The 16,840-nt window shown below is 41.7% G+C and overlaps 1 protein-coding gene across 4 annotated transcripts in view; it reads left to right on the plus strand.

Moving 5' to 3' along the window:
- LOC121956612 (uncharacterized) overlaps window positions 1-16,223 on the plus strand; it is a 32,348-nt gene extending 16,125 nt beyond the window's left edge. The window contains exons 4-7 of one of the 4 annotated variants that reach the window (XM_088091187.1): window positions 8,217-8,306; window positions 9,766-9,978; window positions 10,538-10,672; window positions 14,259-16,223. In XM_088091187.1, coding sequence (XP_087947313.1) covers window positions 8,217-8,306; window positions 9,766-9,978; window positions 10,538-10,672; window positions 14,259-14,426 — 606 coding nt within the window. In that variant the 3' untranslated portion in view covers window positions 14,427-16,223. Of the gene's footprint in view, window positions 1-8,216; window positions 8,307-9,765; window positions 9,979-10,537; window positions 10,721-14,258 lie in introns of all 4 variants that reach the window. The other 3 variants (XM_042504925.2, XM_042504926.2, XM_042504927.2) reach the window with 3 other exon arrangements.
- The last annotated feature ends 617 nt before the right edge of the window (window positions 16,224-16,840 follow it).

The following is a 16,840-nucleotide window of genomic DNA, read 5'->3' on the forward strand; positions in this document are numbered from 1 at the left end:
GCAGAGAAGCTAAAACAGGAGAAATATGGTCCCTTTTCTTGCTTCCCGTTAAAACACAAGCAGCAGCGTTCTGCACCAGTTGGAGAGACCTAAGAGATTTGTTGGGGCAACCAAATAATAGGGAATTACAGTAATCCAGCCTAGAAGTGACAAATGCATGTACTAATTTTTCAGCATCTGTTTGGGATAGGATATGTCTAATTTTTGCGATGTTACGCAAGTGAAAGAAAGCTGTCCTTGAAGTTTGTTTTATATGGGAGGCAAAGGATAAATCCTGGTCAAATAAAACTCCGAGGTTCCTTACAGTTGTGCTAGAGGCCAAGGTAATGCCATCTAGAGAAATTGAATTGTTGGAAAAAGAGCTTCTGAGGTGTTTTGGGCCAAGAACAATAACTTCAGTTTTGTCTGAATTCAACATCAGGAAATTACCGCTCATCCAGGCTTTTACATCCTTAAGACATGTTTGAAGTCTAGATAGCTGATCAGTTTCATCTGGTTTCATAGATAGATATAATTATTATCATCAGCATAACAATGGAAATTTAAGGAATGTTTTCTAATTATGTTGCCTAGAGGAAGCATATATAAAGTGAAAAGGATTGGTCCAAGCACCGAACCTTGTGGCACTCCAAAGCAGACCTTTGTATGTGCGGAGGGTTGATCATTGATGTGAACAAATTGGGAACGATCTGATAAGTATGACTTAAACCAGGCTAGTGACGTTCTTTTAAGGCCAATTGAGGTTTCAAGTCTGTGCAGTAAGATTTGATGGTCAATGGTGTCAAATGCAGCACTGAGATCTAATAGGATTAAAACAGAGACCAGACCTGAGTCAGAAGTGATAAATAAGTCGTTATTAATTTTTACGAGTGCCGTCTCTGTGCTATGATGAACTCTAAAGCCTGACTGAAAGTCCTCGAATAAACTGTTGTCTCGGAGAAAGTCACAGAGCTGATGAGCAACCACTCTCTCAAGGATTTTAGAAATAAAGGGGAGATTAGATATCGGTCTATAGTTAGCTAAAATCTCAGGATCGAGAGTGGGCTTCTTTAGAAGAGGTTTAATGACAGCTACTTTAAAAGACTGGGGTACATAACCTGTTAATAAAGACGCATTGATTATATCTAATAAAAAGTTGTCTAATAAAGGTAAAACTTCCTTAAGGAGCTTAGTTGGGATGGGGTCTAGCAGGCATGTTGATGGCTTAGATGCAGAAACCAAAGTATAGAGTTGATGAAGGTCAATGGGGAGAAATGGTCTAGATAAATTTCGGGCCTTGCTGCCATAATCAGGCTATCTGAGTTCGGGGTCAGGTCAGTTGAGGGTAAGAGGTGATGGATTTTATCTCGAATAGTTATGATTTTATTATTAAAGAAATTCATAAAGTCGTCACTGCTTAGGGCCGAAGGAATACAGGGCTCTATAGAGCTGTGACTCTGAGTCAACCTGGCTACAGTGTTGAAAAGAAACCTGGGATTGTTTTTGTTTTCCTCAATTAGTGATGAATAATAGTTTGCCCTGGCATGGCGGAGGGCCTTCTTATAGACTTTAAGACTGTCCAGCCAGACTAAACGGGACTCTTCCAGTTTGGTCGAACGCCAATGTCTTTCAAATTTTCGCGATGTTTGTTTCAATTTGCGAATCTGGAGGTTAAACCATGGGGCTAATTTTTTTTGTTTCATTATTTTCTTCTTGAAGGGTGCAACAGTGTCGAGAGCTGATCGCAGTGAGCCAGTAGCATTATCGATGAGACAGTCAATTTGGGAATGACTTAAGTTAGTAGTAGTGTGCTCAGGAGTTGTAAGACATGGTAATGATGTCAAAGCAGAGGGAATTAGTTTCTTAAATTTAGCCACTGCTGAATCAGATAGACATCTAGAAGAGTAGCTCTTACTGAGAGGCTTGTGGTCAAGTAATAAAAAATTAAAAGTTATCAAATAATGGTCTGACAGAGCAGGAATCTCAGGAAAGACTAATAAATCTGCAATATCAATGCCGTATGCAAGGACTAAATCGAGGGTGTGATTGTAGCGGTGGGTGGGTTTATGTACACACTGACTGAAGCCTATTGAATCCAAAAGTGTGGAGAAAGCAGAACTAAGGCTGTCACTATTAACATCCATGTGAATGTTAAAATCCCCTACGATAATAATTTTGTCTGATTTGAGCACTAAACTTGATATAAGCTCAGAGAACTCAGATAGAAATTAGACATCAATATGTGAACATTTCTTAACAAAGAACTGAATATTTAATGGGGTGTCCTAATTTTTTCACGACTGTAGAACTACAAACCACATGCATACCCTCCACACCCTTGTTAATAACCATGTCTACCAAAACAAGACGAAAATCTTCTCTTGTTTCAAAAAAAAGCATTTGACTCAATTTGGCATAATGGTCTATTCCTGAAATTAATTCAAAAAGATGTAGGGGGGGAAATCTATGATAAAATTAAAACAATGTATATGAATTATAAATGTGCTGTGAAATCAGTGATATGGAGACAGATTTTTTTCCCAAAGTAGAGGGGTGGAACAGGGCTGCAGTCTCAGCATCACTCTGTTTATTATTTATATTGATGATCTGGCAAAATCACTAGAACAATCAGACATCCCCAGCCTCACCCTTTCTGACTCAGAGATTAAATCACTACTCTTTGCAGATGGTCTCGTATTGCTGGCTCCATTTAAAGAGGCCTTACAACAGTAACTGGATCATCTACAAAACTTCTGTCAGTCCTGGGCCCTGACAGTTCATCTGGAGAAGACCAGGGTTATGGTCTTCCAGAAACAACCCAGATGTCAGGGAAACCCAAATAGGTTTTTGCTGGGCTCAACTGACATCGAACACACACACAACTACACATATTTGGGACTAAACATTACCTCTACAGGACATTTCAATCTGGTACTGAATGTTCTCAGAGACAAAGGGAGAAGGGCCTTCTGTGCTATAAAAAAGTCTTCAAACATCAATATACCCATCAGAATCTGGCTCAAAATATTCCAATCCATAATCCAACCAATAATACTGTATGGTAGTGAAGTGTAGGGTCCTCTTGTAAATCAAGACTTTGAAAAATGGTACAAACACCCACTTGAAACCCTACTCACTGAGTTCTGTAAGAGCATCCTCAAAGTCCACAGGAACACACCCAACAATGGCTGCAGGGCTGAACAAGGACAATTTCCCCTTTTAATTAAGATTCAAAAAAGGGCCATCAAATTCTACAAACAACAAAGGCAAGCGACCCTAACTCCGATTAGTGGAAAGCTCTTTATTGCCAAGAGGAGAACATAGAGAAGAGTCTCTTCAGCTAGCTGGTGCTGAGGCTCACCTCCTCTAACAGCACAAGGCCTCAGGACAGCCCTCACACAATCTGGCCCAACCAAATAATAGCTAAAGAAAAAGAACATTGCATTAACTATTGGACATCCATCACAAATACTCAAAGCAAACTTCAGTGCTATTTGGCTCTAAACAGACGATACACGGTGGTTGCCTGTCTGAGCAGCGTGACTGATCAGAAACTGAGAAAGACATTGACTATGTACAGACTCAGTAGTCACAGCTTGGCTATAGAGAGCAGCAGACACAGACAGACCTGGCTGCCTCATGAAGACAGGCTGTGTCAGCTCTGTCTGCAGAGAGAGGTGGAGACAGAGACACATTTCCTGCTACACTGTAGCGCATATGATGATATTAGAACAAAGTTCTTCACACAAATTAAATGTAAATGCCAAGATTTTGATGCTCTCACTGACCTGACAAAAATACAGTATCTACTGGGGGAAAACAGTGTCTGTGTCATAGAAGCAGCGAGGTTGGTGCATGCCACAGCCTACGGGACAGCCTGAACAACAACCTGACATGATGTTTAGACTTCATTGCTTTGGTTTTGTTTTGTTTCGTCTATATACAGTAGACATACCACACACAAGCACACACAAAACAAAATGTTCTTGCTGTTTTTATTTTTGCATCTATTTTTCTATCTAAGGGGTTGCTGTTGATTTGAATCTCATTATTCAATTTGCTTTATTGGCATGAATGTTTCTAAAACAATATTGCCAAAGCCTCAGATACAATTAAATGATGATATAAATAAATGAGCAAGAGAGAGAGAGATGAGGTGGAAATTGCAAGGAGGTGAAAATTGTGAAAATATTTCTGTCTCTTTACATGCACACTGTACACACACTCTTCTCAGCGGAAACCACACTTTTACATCTGTACCAACACACCTACATCATATTAGTTGCATAGATTTATTCTAGTACCTGGCAGGGCTCCAAAATACAACAAGCACAGAAACCAAGAAATAACAAGCATTTCATGTGTAGGATTATATGGGAAACTGTTGCCATTTGGTAGTATACAGTAAAATTGACAAATTTTACTACTTTCCTCCACAATAAAACCCTGACATTAAGGAATGCACCATTATATTCTGTAATGGCTGTGAGGAGTGCAGGAGCTTGTACGACTTCATAAATGAGAAGAATTTGTGCTCAGAAATATGAAAATACACTACTAATATCTGTTGACAGTGACATTGCAACAACGCTGTATGTGTGAAGACCAAAAGCACGAAACCATACATCCATGCTTGAAACACACTGCAGCTTGGCGAGGCTGGAGTCACGCTATTGTACATCAAAAACTTTGGAACCTGTCATAGACTACATGGTATTACTACCATTTAGTTGTCAAAATAATGTACTCTTTACTCATCAAACTAATCTATATAATAATACAAAATAAATATGCTAAATGGCTCCTATACACGCACAGGCGACACTTGCTGTATGAAGTGAGGAAGTTGAAGTAAAACAGATGTCTTTGTATTTCCCCATCTCTGTGACTAAGAGAGACTTTTAAACTGCAGTAAAGCGTGGTGTAGAGTCAATATAATCATCAAAATGCCATTTTCATTTCATTTTCATTTCTATTTCTGCTGACATACAGCATAAATTATCACCTTATAACAGGCATGTCAAACCGGTCCACAGGGGGGCCGGTGTGGCTGCAGGTTTTGTTTCCAACCAAGTAGCAGCACACCAGACTTGACTCATTTAATCAACTGATCTCCATCTTCAGACAGTTGATTGGTCAAACTGTGTGCTCTTGGTTGGTTGGCACAAAAACCTGCAGCCACACCGGCCCCCCTGTGGACCAGTTTGACATGCCTGCCTTATAACATGAAACTTCACATTATAATGTGAAACTGATGCCTATTTTTTTATTCTAGACTGGCAGCAATACGCTTCCATATTAAAAAGCCCATGTGCACCCGCTAATTGCGGTGAGAATTAGGTAATGGAGGGGTGGGTTTTATGACCTATACTGCAAACAGACACCAGGGGGCGATCCAGAATGAAAAGCTACACTTTGGGGGAACTGTCATGTTGTCCATCTTTATATACAGTCTATGTTTGTCAAACATAGGGTTGCCAGGCTTTTTTTTTTTCCCCACCTGTCAGTGAGGTGCTCCTGCATGACAGCCTAATACCTTCCCAGTTCACCTCTCTCCATGCAGGCACCCTGACATCTCAGAAGGTGTCAGCTCTTGTCATTTCTCTCTCAGTACACCTTCAGCATGTATCACTTGGACTGAGTCCAAAAAGCCTTCACTAGTTCACGCTGTGGTGCATCACTCCCCTCTGCACCCTGCTGGAGAGCTCTGCGCTGGCACTGTGCAGCACACCATGTCTCCAGGTCTGACATGTTGTTGCTTTAATAGAGCAAGTGGGGGGCGGTGAGCTGCTACAGCAGTATGTTAAACCTTAATGTTTAGGTTAATATTCGGCTGCATCTGCTCACCTGGAGCCAGATGCAGAAAATTATGTCTAGATTCACAACGAAAACAGGCAGACGTATACACAGACACATTCTTTATCACAACACAGTTAAGATGGCAAACAATCTTAAAACATAGTTTTCCGTCCCAAAACATATAGTTAATCTCCTTATCATATAACCTGCAACTCTCAGCTAAAACTGTGTGTACGCCTGATCAGAGGAGTGAGTTAGGTGCGCACATTCTTACTACACATTCCTCACTTTTACACAGTTTATGTTTGGGAAAAGGTGTATGCATATTTTTTGTGCGTATACATGGTTTATGCATCTGGCCACTGGTCTGCTTTATCTGTCTGAGACTACTGCTTGAGTCTGTGCTCTTAAACTTTGGCATCTCACATCAACAGCTTCACTGTTAAGTACCATCAATCTATATAGGAACTTCAAGTTAACTCTCCTTAGAATTATACATACCAAAAATCCACTAAAGTGACACTGTAATTAGACCTGTGTGCTTGATGGTGTTAGGGTGTGTGTGTGGAGAACTAACACCATGCCTCAGCTACAGAGTTGATGCATTTTTGTTGTGGCTGGCATGATGCTCTGTTCTGCTCTTGTGGAGAGGCTGTGTGTAGTGTTTCCCTCATAAAGCACATAAACACTAACTGCATGGAATCTAAATGAAGACGGTTAATAATGTAACTACAGTTAATCATGCACAATGACAACAGGTTCCTGGGGCACCCTGGTAGTTCACCTGGAAGAGTGCTGCATGTCATCCCCTCTCCCCCCCTGCCTTTCTCTCTCTCTCTCTCTCTCTCTCTCTCTCTCTCTCTCTCTCTCTCTCTCTCTCTCTCTCTCTCTCTCTCTCTCTCTCACTATCATGAGCAGAACTGCTACAAAAAAAACAACAATTCTTAAAAAAGATGCCAGTTTGCATAAAAAGCGTCAACATAGAGCTTGTCTTTGGGGGTTTTTTTGTGTCTATTGCCAATTGTGACTGTTTGACAAAGTGTGTATGTAATATACTGGTAGGGTTGGGCCGTTGTTAAACTTGTCAAAGTTGTTTGATTTTAAGCCAACCAGCAGACCAGTATACCAAATTTCACAAACTGGGCTCAGCAGCTGCTCCTGGGTTGTACATAACAGGTACCATGTCCCAACAGCAAACAAGGGTCCAATTATCAGGTAATATCACGTACCATCAGAGCACTCTGTCCAAACTGAATTTGTTAAATATGCACTTTTGTCAAGTCATTTTAACAAAACATGAGAGTGTCAGCTGTGCCTGAGTAGACTCGAGACGGAATCACATCAAAGATACATGAGTACTTGTGAAGTAGTGTCTATTTTTTTTCAGGGTCTGTAGTATACTTTTTAAACAGAAAACCCACATTTAGTGTTTTGATATGCACTGGAAATTACATACAATATAGCCAACAACAAGTAGGTAGATTTCAGTGATGGTCTTTTACCAGAATCTCTGTTTGCTGGCAATCTCCCATAGGTGTATAAATAACTCCTCATTTGAACTTCATGAATCAGTCGTTCCTCATCCATTGCAGCGTTTAAAGTGAACAACAGCAATAAGTAACAAAAGGCTATTCAATCAACTCTAAATGACGCACCACATTGCTCCCAGCCAGTTAAGACACCCCCTCTGTTGGCTTCCTATCCAAAATGTACAAATTATTGGTGCAGTTTTAGTGTCCTTGAGGGAAACTCTGCTTTGCTTTGTCTGATCACCCAAATAACACATGAACTTTCTATTAAAGAAATACAATGTGCTGCTCTGCCTCTCACACCTCTACTGAATTTTGATTTCTTCAATGTTGCCATGCTCAGCTTGGTAGCAAATTGCACACAGCCTGTTAACCACGAGAGATTCCATTAGTCTGATAGTCATATTGCTCATTATGAATGCAATACCAGTTGTATTTAGTGCTGTGGCGCCTTCAGCACAGGTTGCTGATGAAAGCTACTTTTTAATTTTCCACAACGGGTCATTATGACAAATACTGGTGCAATTGGTTTGCATAAAATCAAACACATTTAAGGTAGTACTCGGGACTGGAACAGAGCGGACTGGACCAGACCGGCAAAACCTGAAATTGACCCAAACTCTACATATTGTAGCATATTTTTCTTGAGCCTCTGTCCTCTCCAGCTTATGCCTTTTGCTAGACGTCCTGTAGCTAAAGTGTTGTGTGGAGTCAGGGTTAGCCCACGGTTAGGCTCAGTTTAGGGGCAAGTTTAGGGTTTAGAGGTTAGGGAGTGAACACAGTTCAGTGGATTTTCCTCACAAGTATAGTAATCCAAATCTGTGTGTGTGTGTGTGTGTGTGTGTGTGTGTGTGTGTTTGTGCGTGTGTGTGTGTGTGTGCGTGCGTGTGTGTGACGTTGGTTCATAAGAACCGGTTCAACTGCCCGTCCTGCTTTAAGAGCTACCGAACCATGCTGGACCTGGCCCAGCACCGCTGCAGCGCCGCGGCCAAAAACCAGGTTGGTGTGAGCGTGAGTGCGTGTGTGTGTTGTGTGTGAGGCAAAGTCAATAGATGAAACTGTAGCTGTGAGTAAGGGCCAACTTGTTTTAGATGTGAGGGTTAGGAACACAAACTCTTTTGAGTGAGGCTGTCTCTCATCTGTGCGCTTCAAACTGCTTCACGTGGCTTTTTAACACAAAATCAAATGTTCTCTGTTGGTGCTGTTTCAGTGTTACTGCACTGCTGGCAGTGTTAACTTGAATTCAGCATCAAAGCAAAGACACACCATGGATGACTATCAGAGCAGGTTGGACAAATGCACCTAAAACCTACAGACAAATACAAATTTCTTTTGAAATAACTCCAATTAATCACTAACTAAAATATAGATAATACAACGAGACAAACCCAGTGTATAAAAAAACCCCCACTTATTTCAGAAAGTGAAAATTAAACTTTAGTTACAAGTCAGTTTTAAAACAACACTGATGTTTGTTGTTTCCATACTGGCTGTGAACATATCCCCACCTGATACAATTCTAGTGTAAGTGATGGGGGACAAATCAGTAAAAATGCATCCCATAGTTCACCTGAAGCAATTGTGAGGCAGCCTTTTTTGAACAAAATTTCTGTTTTTTAAAAACCTGTTTTTAATGTTACCCAAAATGTATTTTAATAGGGCACTGCATTGTAAAAGTACCTCCTATTTCAGTTCAAGTTGTGTGTGTAAAATGCAGGTAATCAACTTGTTTTCACTTCAAAGTAAAGTGGGTTTGTTTCAGCCCTGTGTCAGTTCATTTTATGTATCCCATTGTCTTGACAAGGAATCTGGTCTGTAAAATGTAAACACACCAGATATGGATGACGGTCTGAACTGCGAAGATAAAACCTAGACGCAAAACAAAAAAACAGGCTGAATGTTGAAGGAATGATAAGAACCAATTAAACGTAAAGGTCAACTGTAGCTCTAAATATTTAGGCCAAGGTTAACGTTTAACATCAGTGTTAGCAAAAATACAATTGGTTAGAAGTTAGAGGACAAGTGGACAAACCAAGCATCTTCTATGGTTGTCATGGTTATGGAAGACAGACCCAAATTGGATTCATGTAAATGTTGGAGTTGACAGTCTATATATAGTGATGATGTCTAGGTTTGGTAGCCTTAATGTTTGTGTGAGTGTATCTGTTTGTGTTTGTATGTGTGTACAATTTTACCACTCCATCGCCTCATATAAACAGGTTTACGCAATACGTGTGCAAGACAGAATTGAAATGCATCATCTTAAGGCATTTTCAGTGAACGACACAAGAAGAGGAATCTGATACCTGAGTTCATCACATTCGTCTGTCACCTCTCTGCTCTATATTCTCTATTTTCTATCCATTACTGTGGAAAAACAATGTGCATTATGATTAATGATTCACTAAATGCCTCTTCCTCTCTGTCCTTTGTCCTCCTCCTCCCTCCTTTCATCCAGTCTGGTGGTCGTCGTTCCAATTTCTCTGCCACACCTCGCCGTCAGCAGCAGCAGCAGCAGCAACAGCAACAGCAGAACAGTGCCAACTCCATGATGCAGCCACAGCATGGAGGACACAGCCAGCAGGACCCTCTGCCCTCCCATTGCGTTTCCCCCATGTCCCAGGGGGGGCAGGGTGGCGTGACCAGCCAGTCTGTGCCTGACCCCCACCAGGTAGGACAAACTCTGGGGAACCATTCTTTATTTAAGGTGTAGTGTACAGGCTTTAGTGGCATCTGGTGGTGAGGTCACCTATTGTAACCATCTGAAACCGTTCCCGTTTCCCAAGCATGTAGGAGAACAATGGAGGCCAACACGAACACATGAATGGTAGGGTTGGGCTGAGTTTGATATTAAGCCGAACACCAGACCACGTTGGTTTACCAAATTTTACAAGGTGCCCCACATGATTCAGCAGTCAAAACTCAACTCAACTCTCGTAAATGGCCCTATCTAGAGCCAGTATTTAGTTTGCCCTCTCTGGGCTACTGTAGAAACAACATGGTGGACTTTGTGGAAGAGGACTCGCTCCCTATATAGATATAAACGGCTCAGTCTGAGGAAATGAAAACATTTATTCTTAGTTTCAAGTGATTACAAACTTAAGAAAACATAGTTCTGATTATTACATTACATTTCTGCTGATATTCCCTGCTGAGTCCTACACACTGGGCCTTTACCAGGAGTTCTGTTGTTGACATGAGAGAGTGTGTTGAGCTTGTGCTTGTTCCAGCAGGGCCGTCCCAGCTCAGTGTCCTCCCAGAGCAGCCAGCAGAGCATGAGGAGCTCGTCCTCCAACAAACACATCTCCTCCTCCAGTGCCACCCCATCCTCCTCCTACTCCCTGCTCCAGCCCTTGGTGCCTGAGGTAAAGGAGTTGAGCTCGGGATACACTAGGCTGAGCGCCAACCCCATGGTAGGAGAGAGAACCGCCACACATCTGCTGTCTGCTGGCTAGCTTCCTTCTCCCTGTCTTGCTACTAACATCAGCAGTGAGGGACAAATATTTCAGTGCTCTTTGTAGCCTCTGCTCACGGCTCATGTCTTAACTCTTTTCCACTGTGGATAGGCCACACAACTGTTTGTAGTAGGAAGTTAACAGAAAGATAGCTGCTCCTTTAAACGTCTCAGTTCTACTGTCTTTAGAGACACCTGGTGGCCAAAGTCTTCACTTTCTCCATGAAGTTGGCTTTTTTAGTCTGCTGTTGCCATTTATAATATAAATGGGTTTCTACTATGTCACTAAAAATTAAAAAAAAAAAAAAAATAGAATCACTAAATTATAGTGTCAGGGCAATTAAAACGTCCCTTTGCAACATCCTCCCTGAGCCCACTAGCCCACATAAATTTGAGGTTGGAGTCTGCTAGCTTTTTGATTATAGCAGCTGTAGCGAGATAATGCTCATTTTCTGGCTGTTAGAATAAAGATGCTGAACTTCGTCTGTTTTTCATTTAAAAACACAGAGTGGTGAGACATTTGGTATTTCAGTGTTGGCTGACTGTCTGTCTACCACACACGAGGCTGAAAAATGATGTGCACAAGCACACGTACTGTCAGTTAGGGCTGGTTGACCACAATATGGGATTGCGATAAAATATATTTCTAATGATGATAAACTTTGGACACTTTTACTCTATGAATTGATCAAACAGCCTGTCATAAGGCAGAAAGAAATGTGACGGCAGCCAGTTAGTATGCTGCCTTTCTTGTCTACTCTATGTCTGTAGGTGCATCCAAAGTCTCTTGTTTGTCAGTTCCTTGCTCCATCCTCACTTGAACTGGAAGTCATCCTTGTGCATCATCTTGAAGGCCGTCTCAAAGCACTCATTTGTGCTCTGAGGAGTGAGGATCAAGGATCAAAGAGGGATCTTGGAGCAGTCATGAGCAACGAAACACAAGAGTAGCGTCTGCAATGTCTTTTATCAGCCGATAACCCTCCTCATTTAGTGATTGGATAGCGCTACAGCTGATTAGGCTGATCTGAAACATCACAAAATCAGTGCAGTTTCATACCACAGTAAAGGAAGATTAGACATTCGACTCAAGTGTATAACTGCCATGTTTTATATTTTGTTTTCTGATTCACCATCTAGTTAAAAATTTGAAAATCAGAAGGACCAATATAGCATAATATAGCTATATAGCAAAATATCCCAATATTTTTGTTTGGTGATATTGTAATGTTACTTGGACACAAGTATTGGCTTTTTGATTATATAAATTATATCACTGCAAATGCAAATCACACTTTTGGTAGCCTTCTAAAATAATGTAATCAGTTGCTTTTTCAGTTCACTAGATACATGTTGCTGCAATGAAAATATTAAATTGAGATTAACAGATTGAAAACCTAATCTTATTAGATAAAGACAGATATTGACAAAGTTTTCGATCAGGGACAGAATTGGCAGTTGAAAACAAGGTAAATTGCAGTATATCACAATATATTCTATCGCATTACTCGGCAAATGGCAACATGTTTAAAATCACAATAATATAGAATCATGACTTGTTTATCATGATTTTATCGTGTAGTGGAGCCCCTGGTGATTTCCACCACTAAAATTTACCATTGTTATCGACATAAATTATATCTCAAACACTATAGCAACCCAGTAGCCAGAAAAAATATCAGTATTGTACGTGTTTGCAAATCACAGATCATTAGTATGTTATTACATAGGGGATATGCTGAAACTTTGCATTTCTTTAATCACAATGTCATTAATGTGTGGTTACGTTGAAGCAAAAAGAGCCTCTTGGGTATGATTAGGAAAAGATTGTGTTTTGGCCTAGGAGACATGCTTTTTCGAGGCAGTGTCCAGCTGAAAGCGCAATGATGTGTCTGTAAAACACTGCCACTCTTTGTGAAACTATCCCAGGTGTGAAAACAGAGGCAAGTTGCTAACACACAATCGCTTTTGTTGTTTGTTTTTAACAATGGTCTGCAGCTCAGCTCTCTGGTGGTCACACCATCCACCGGCCCCGTCACCTCCAGATGACAAAGTCAGCTTATATACGTCAACGAACATTGACAACATTTTCTTTGGTCATCTCCTCTGTCATGCTAACACCATGCAGCATTACTATAAACCAGTGAGATCATTCCACTGCTCCTGCCTCTGACCTCATCTCACTTGGTTGTGGTCTCATTGCAGAAATAATAGTTAACAGTAATTATTAGAAGACAACATAACCATCATATTTAGTAAGCTCTTAAACTCCACACTTAATATTTTCACATAATTCTGTGACGGTTATGGTAAACCAGCAGACATGCAGTGAAACGTCTCTAACACTGAAGATGAACTCTTAGTTTCCGCGCCCGTGTGTCCACGAGGGTCTGTTTGGTCAGTGTGACGTAAATGTCGTCATCCACCCCTGTCCGTGTGGGTCTGCATGGACCCTATGCTGAGTCCACGTGCAGCCCCATTTTTTTGTCACCACCCAGATGGATGCAGAGCAGGTGCCAACTGCACATGCTCCAGTCAGTGAAGTTTGTTTGCAGTTGAGTATTTGACAGATAGTCCAGACCCAGCAGCAGCTTCTTAAACCTCATTCCCACTGCACAAAAATCTGCTAACACCCGCTAACATCTGGCTTTTAAATGCCATAGAAATGTGTACAGTCAGCATTCATTCCTGTGTCAAATGACTGCAGTAGTCACAGGTTTTTATCGCCTCCAGCTCCGATCAGCATCGATGGAAATACTACCTTGAACGTGCTAATTTCAGATCCTTATCCAGCAAGATGCATTGACGCACCCCTACTAAATCCTGTCTGCCTCTATCCTAAACAGCGCTTAAACACAGATCCACATTAGTCTGCAGTGAGTTTGAAAGAGAGACTGAAAAAGTAAGAGATATATAAAGAGGAGTAACCACTGTTAACCTGCTCTCCAGCCTGTCCGTGACATCAAACAGACAGGAAAATAGCGTGCGCGCACGCACACACACACACACATGGGATTAGCAGTTTCTAAAAAACTTATGGCAGGAGGTAAGTAAGTACAGTCCACAGGTTTATTCCTGCGGTTTGACACAGACCGTCAGTTGTACTGAGTAGAATTGCGTCCAGCTGTGGTCAATGAATGCAGAAAGCATGTCAGAGCCTTAACTTCACCATCTCTATGTTCTCTGTCTGCCTCTAAATCTAACCATGAAGCTTCATTGTTGCTTTCTGCATCACTGCACTGTGTGTGTGTGTGTGTGTGTGTGTGTGAGAGAGAGAGAGAGAGAGAGACTCCTCATCCATGTGTCCATGTAAACTTCATCAGTGCCTTACAGATGGTTGACTGTGACAAGTCACTTTGCTGACACTAATATTTTACTCGCCTCTTTTCTTTTTCCTCCCCCTCCTCTTCTGTCCCTTCTTCTTTTTCTCTAACTCTCTTCTGTGTTTCACCCTGATTCTCTCTCTCTCTGGCTCTTTTCCCTTCTCTTTCCCCCTACAGCCCAAGCACCAGGACACTTTCTCTCTGGCCCCCCAGCGGCCCCTCACCACCATCAACCCCATTGGTCACTCCCTTCATCCGAACGGAGCGCCCACGCTCAAGCCTTCCCCCGTGCCACGCACCATCCAGGCCATGCCTTGGGAGCAGCGCTCTCTCTACAATCAATGAGACCCTTGGAAACCAGCCACCCCCCCTTCACCTAGCATCCTCCACCACCCCCACAGACCCCGCTCATCCTCCCAACCCCTTTCGGACCCAGCATCAAGAGGGAGGACTTTGGACGCCCCTCCACTCCCTCAGCCCTCCTTTGGAACGTTGTGTTTGGGAACAGGCCTGGGCACACTGAGAACTAGCTGAGATTGATTACTGAGTAGTTAGGTTTAAAAATGTGTTGCCTTGACCCTTATGTATGATGTATGCCATGTACTGGATATAAGTTAAAATGTCTGTCCCCTAATCTGTCCTCTCACCAAGGATTTATCTCCTCATCCTCCTCTCCCACTCTAGTTATGAAAATATCTATCCTTCCCATTATGAATAGTGCCCCCCCCCCCCTTTATTCATATGTTGAATGAAACAAAAGGCTATTTTTTACCAACAGTGTCCCAAACCCTGTATGACAAGGGATTCCGGGGCGCCATGTTGTTGAAGTAAATGTGACAAAATTCTCCCTTCAGTCTGATATGTTTTTGAACATAAGACAAAATGTTTTAGTCCAATGAGGTTTCTTAAAGGAGAAAAGGAGACTTTCTTTATTGTCACTTTTTTTTACTTAGCCCTTCAACGTGCTCCAGAATGATGTTTGTGTATATTGTGCGTTAGGAAGTGTCCTGACTATTTCGGAAAGCTATTTTCATTCTCCTTGATGTCACAGTGCCCACACCTCTCAACCCCAAGCATCAACAGAAAGGAACTCAACGGAAACAACCCAGCTGACTGTTGTTGACATGGAGACGGCGGTTTGGCTCGTCTTTGTTATGAAGACTGACACCCTGTGGTTGAAAAGGACCTCAATGTTACCAGCAGCCACCACCGACAAGGACAGTTTGGAGCGGTTACCTTCTTTTAACACACAACTGAAAGCTCACTATTTTCTAAAGTTGCATCTGACTGGTGGCTTATTGTTATTGTAGTTTTAATAATCTCTTGGCTGGGAATCATATCTAGAAGAAAACAGTACAAAACTCCATCTCTTTAGTTTCAAATTCACTGTCAACAGTTTTGTTCCTTTCACATTGAAGCGCTTTAAAACAAGTGCTCTATAATTCTTACTGTCACCCCCTCCCCCCGCCCCCACACATACACACACACACACACACACACACACCCTCTGTAGAGCTGTGTTGGCTGTGAAGATGTAACTTTGCCTTACATCAGCCCCTCATCACGACTCACTCAATGATCTGCAGCAGTACTGGGCCCGTCTGAGCCCATGTCATGGCTGGAAGCGGCCAAAGTAATGTGTGCAGCCCCCCCCCACCCCCCACCCCCAGCTCTGTCACAGGGAACCCCATCACAGTTTGGCTTAAATGATTGGTCTGAGGGCAAACATCTCCCATGTGCACACTCCCTGCGGGGTTTCTTTTTCTTTAGATGGCATCAAGCCTGCGTCTCACCACTCTCGCCATGGATTTAGTGAACACCTCCCTGCACGGTGTTGCAATAAGCAGCCAGTCACAGATAACTCCAAATAAACACAAAGACAAAGTGAATTTTGTAAACGTCAATTTGATGAATAACAGTTTAATCATGGTTCCAATATGTAGTTCTGTTACGTTATCTCGCTAACACGGTGTTCATTGAAATACCCACAATTCTACTGACATTGTATTTTTCTCTTTTTAAAGTTGTTTCTATTTTTATTCATGACATGTTTTCATTGTTGCTTTCTCTCTCCTTGTAAAGTGTCTTTGAGTATTTAGAAAAGTGCTATACAAATAAAATGTTTTATTATTATCACCATCAGTGCGGCTTTTCCTCTGTACGTGTCAAAATGATGCTTGAGCCTGTGGTCGTGTTTTTTCAATGAAAATCCTTCTTTGATTTTCTCTTCCCTCAGTACTGAAACGCTGCATATAGATATTTGACATGGGAACGGGATTCATCCTGAGCTGAACAACACAAACTGCTGTTTCCAAAGGCCAAGACAGAACTGGAACACATGAGCCAACATGTCCTGAAAGCGCTCTGAATAATGTCATGTTGCCCACACCTACAGTTTAATGACCACTGAGCAAACCTCGTCTGATGATGGCAAGTTCCAGAACATGTGAGTGAGTGGACACTGAGGGATAACCAGAGCTTTTCTTCACTTCCAGCCCCAAATGCCTTTTATTTATGTTCATTTTCTGGTGAAGAGTTTGAAAACAACCACAAGGAGGCGACATATCCTCTGTCCATTTAACTTGTCTCAAACAGATTATACTAAAATCATTTGGACCCGGGGTGTCAAACTCGTTTTAGGTCATGTGAAACATACAACCTAGTTTGATTTCATGTGAGCTGGACCTATAAAAAAAAAAACAATTACTTTTTTTTTTATCTTAGTATAAAGAAGTACAAATACATTCTGAAAATATTCG

The sequence above is a fragment of the Plectropomus leopardus genome, chromosome 18 (assembly GCF_026936395.1).
Source record: "Plectropomus leopardus strain MGB_pleo_1.0 chromosome 18, ASM2693639v1, whole genome shotgun sequence".
NCBI lineage: Eukaryota > Metazoa > Chordata > Actinopteri > Perciformes > Serranidae > Plectropomus > Plectropomus leopardus.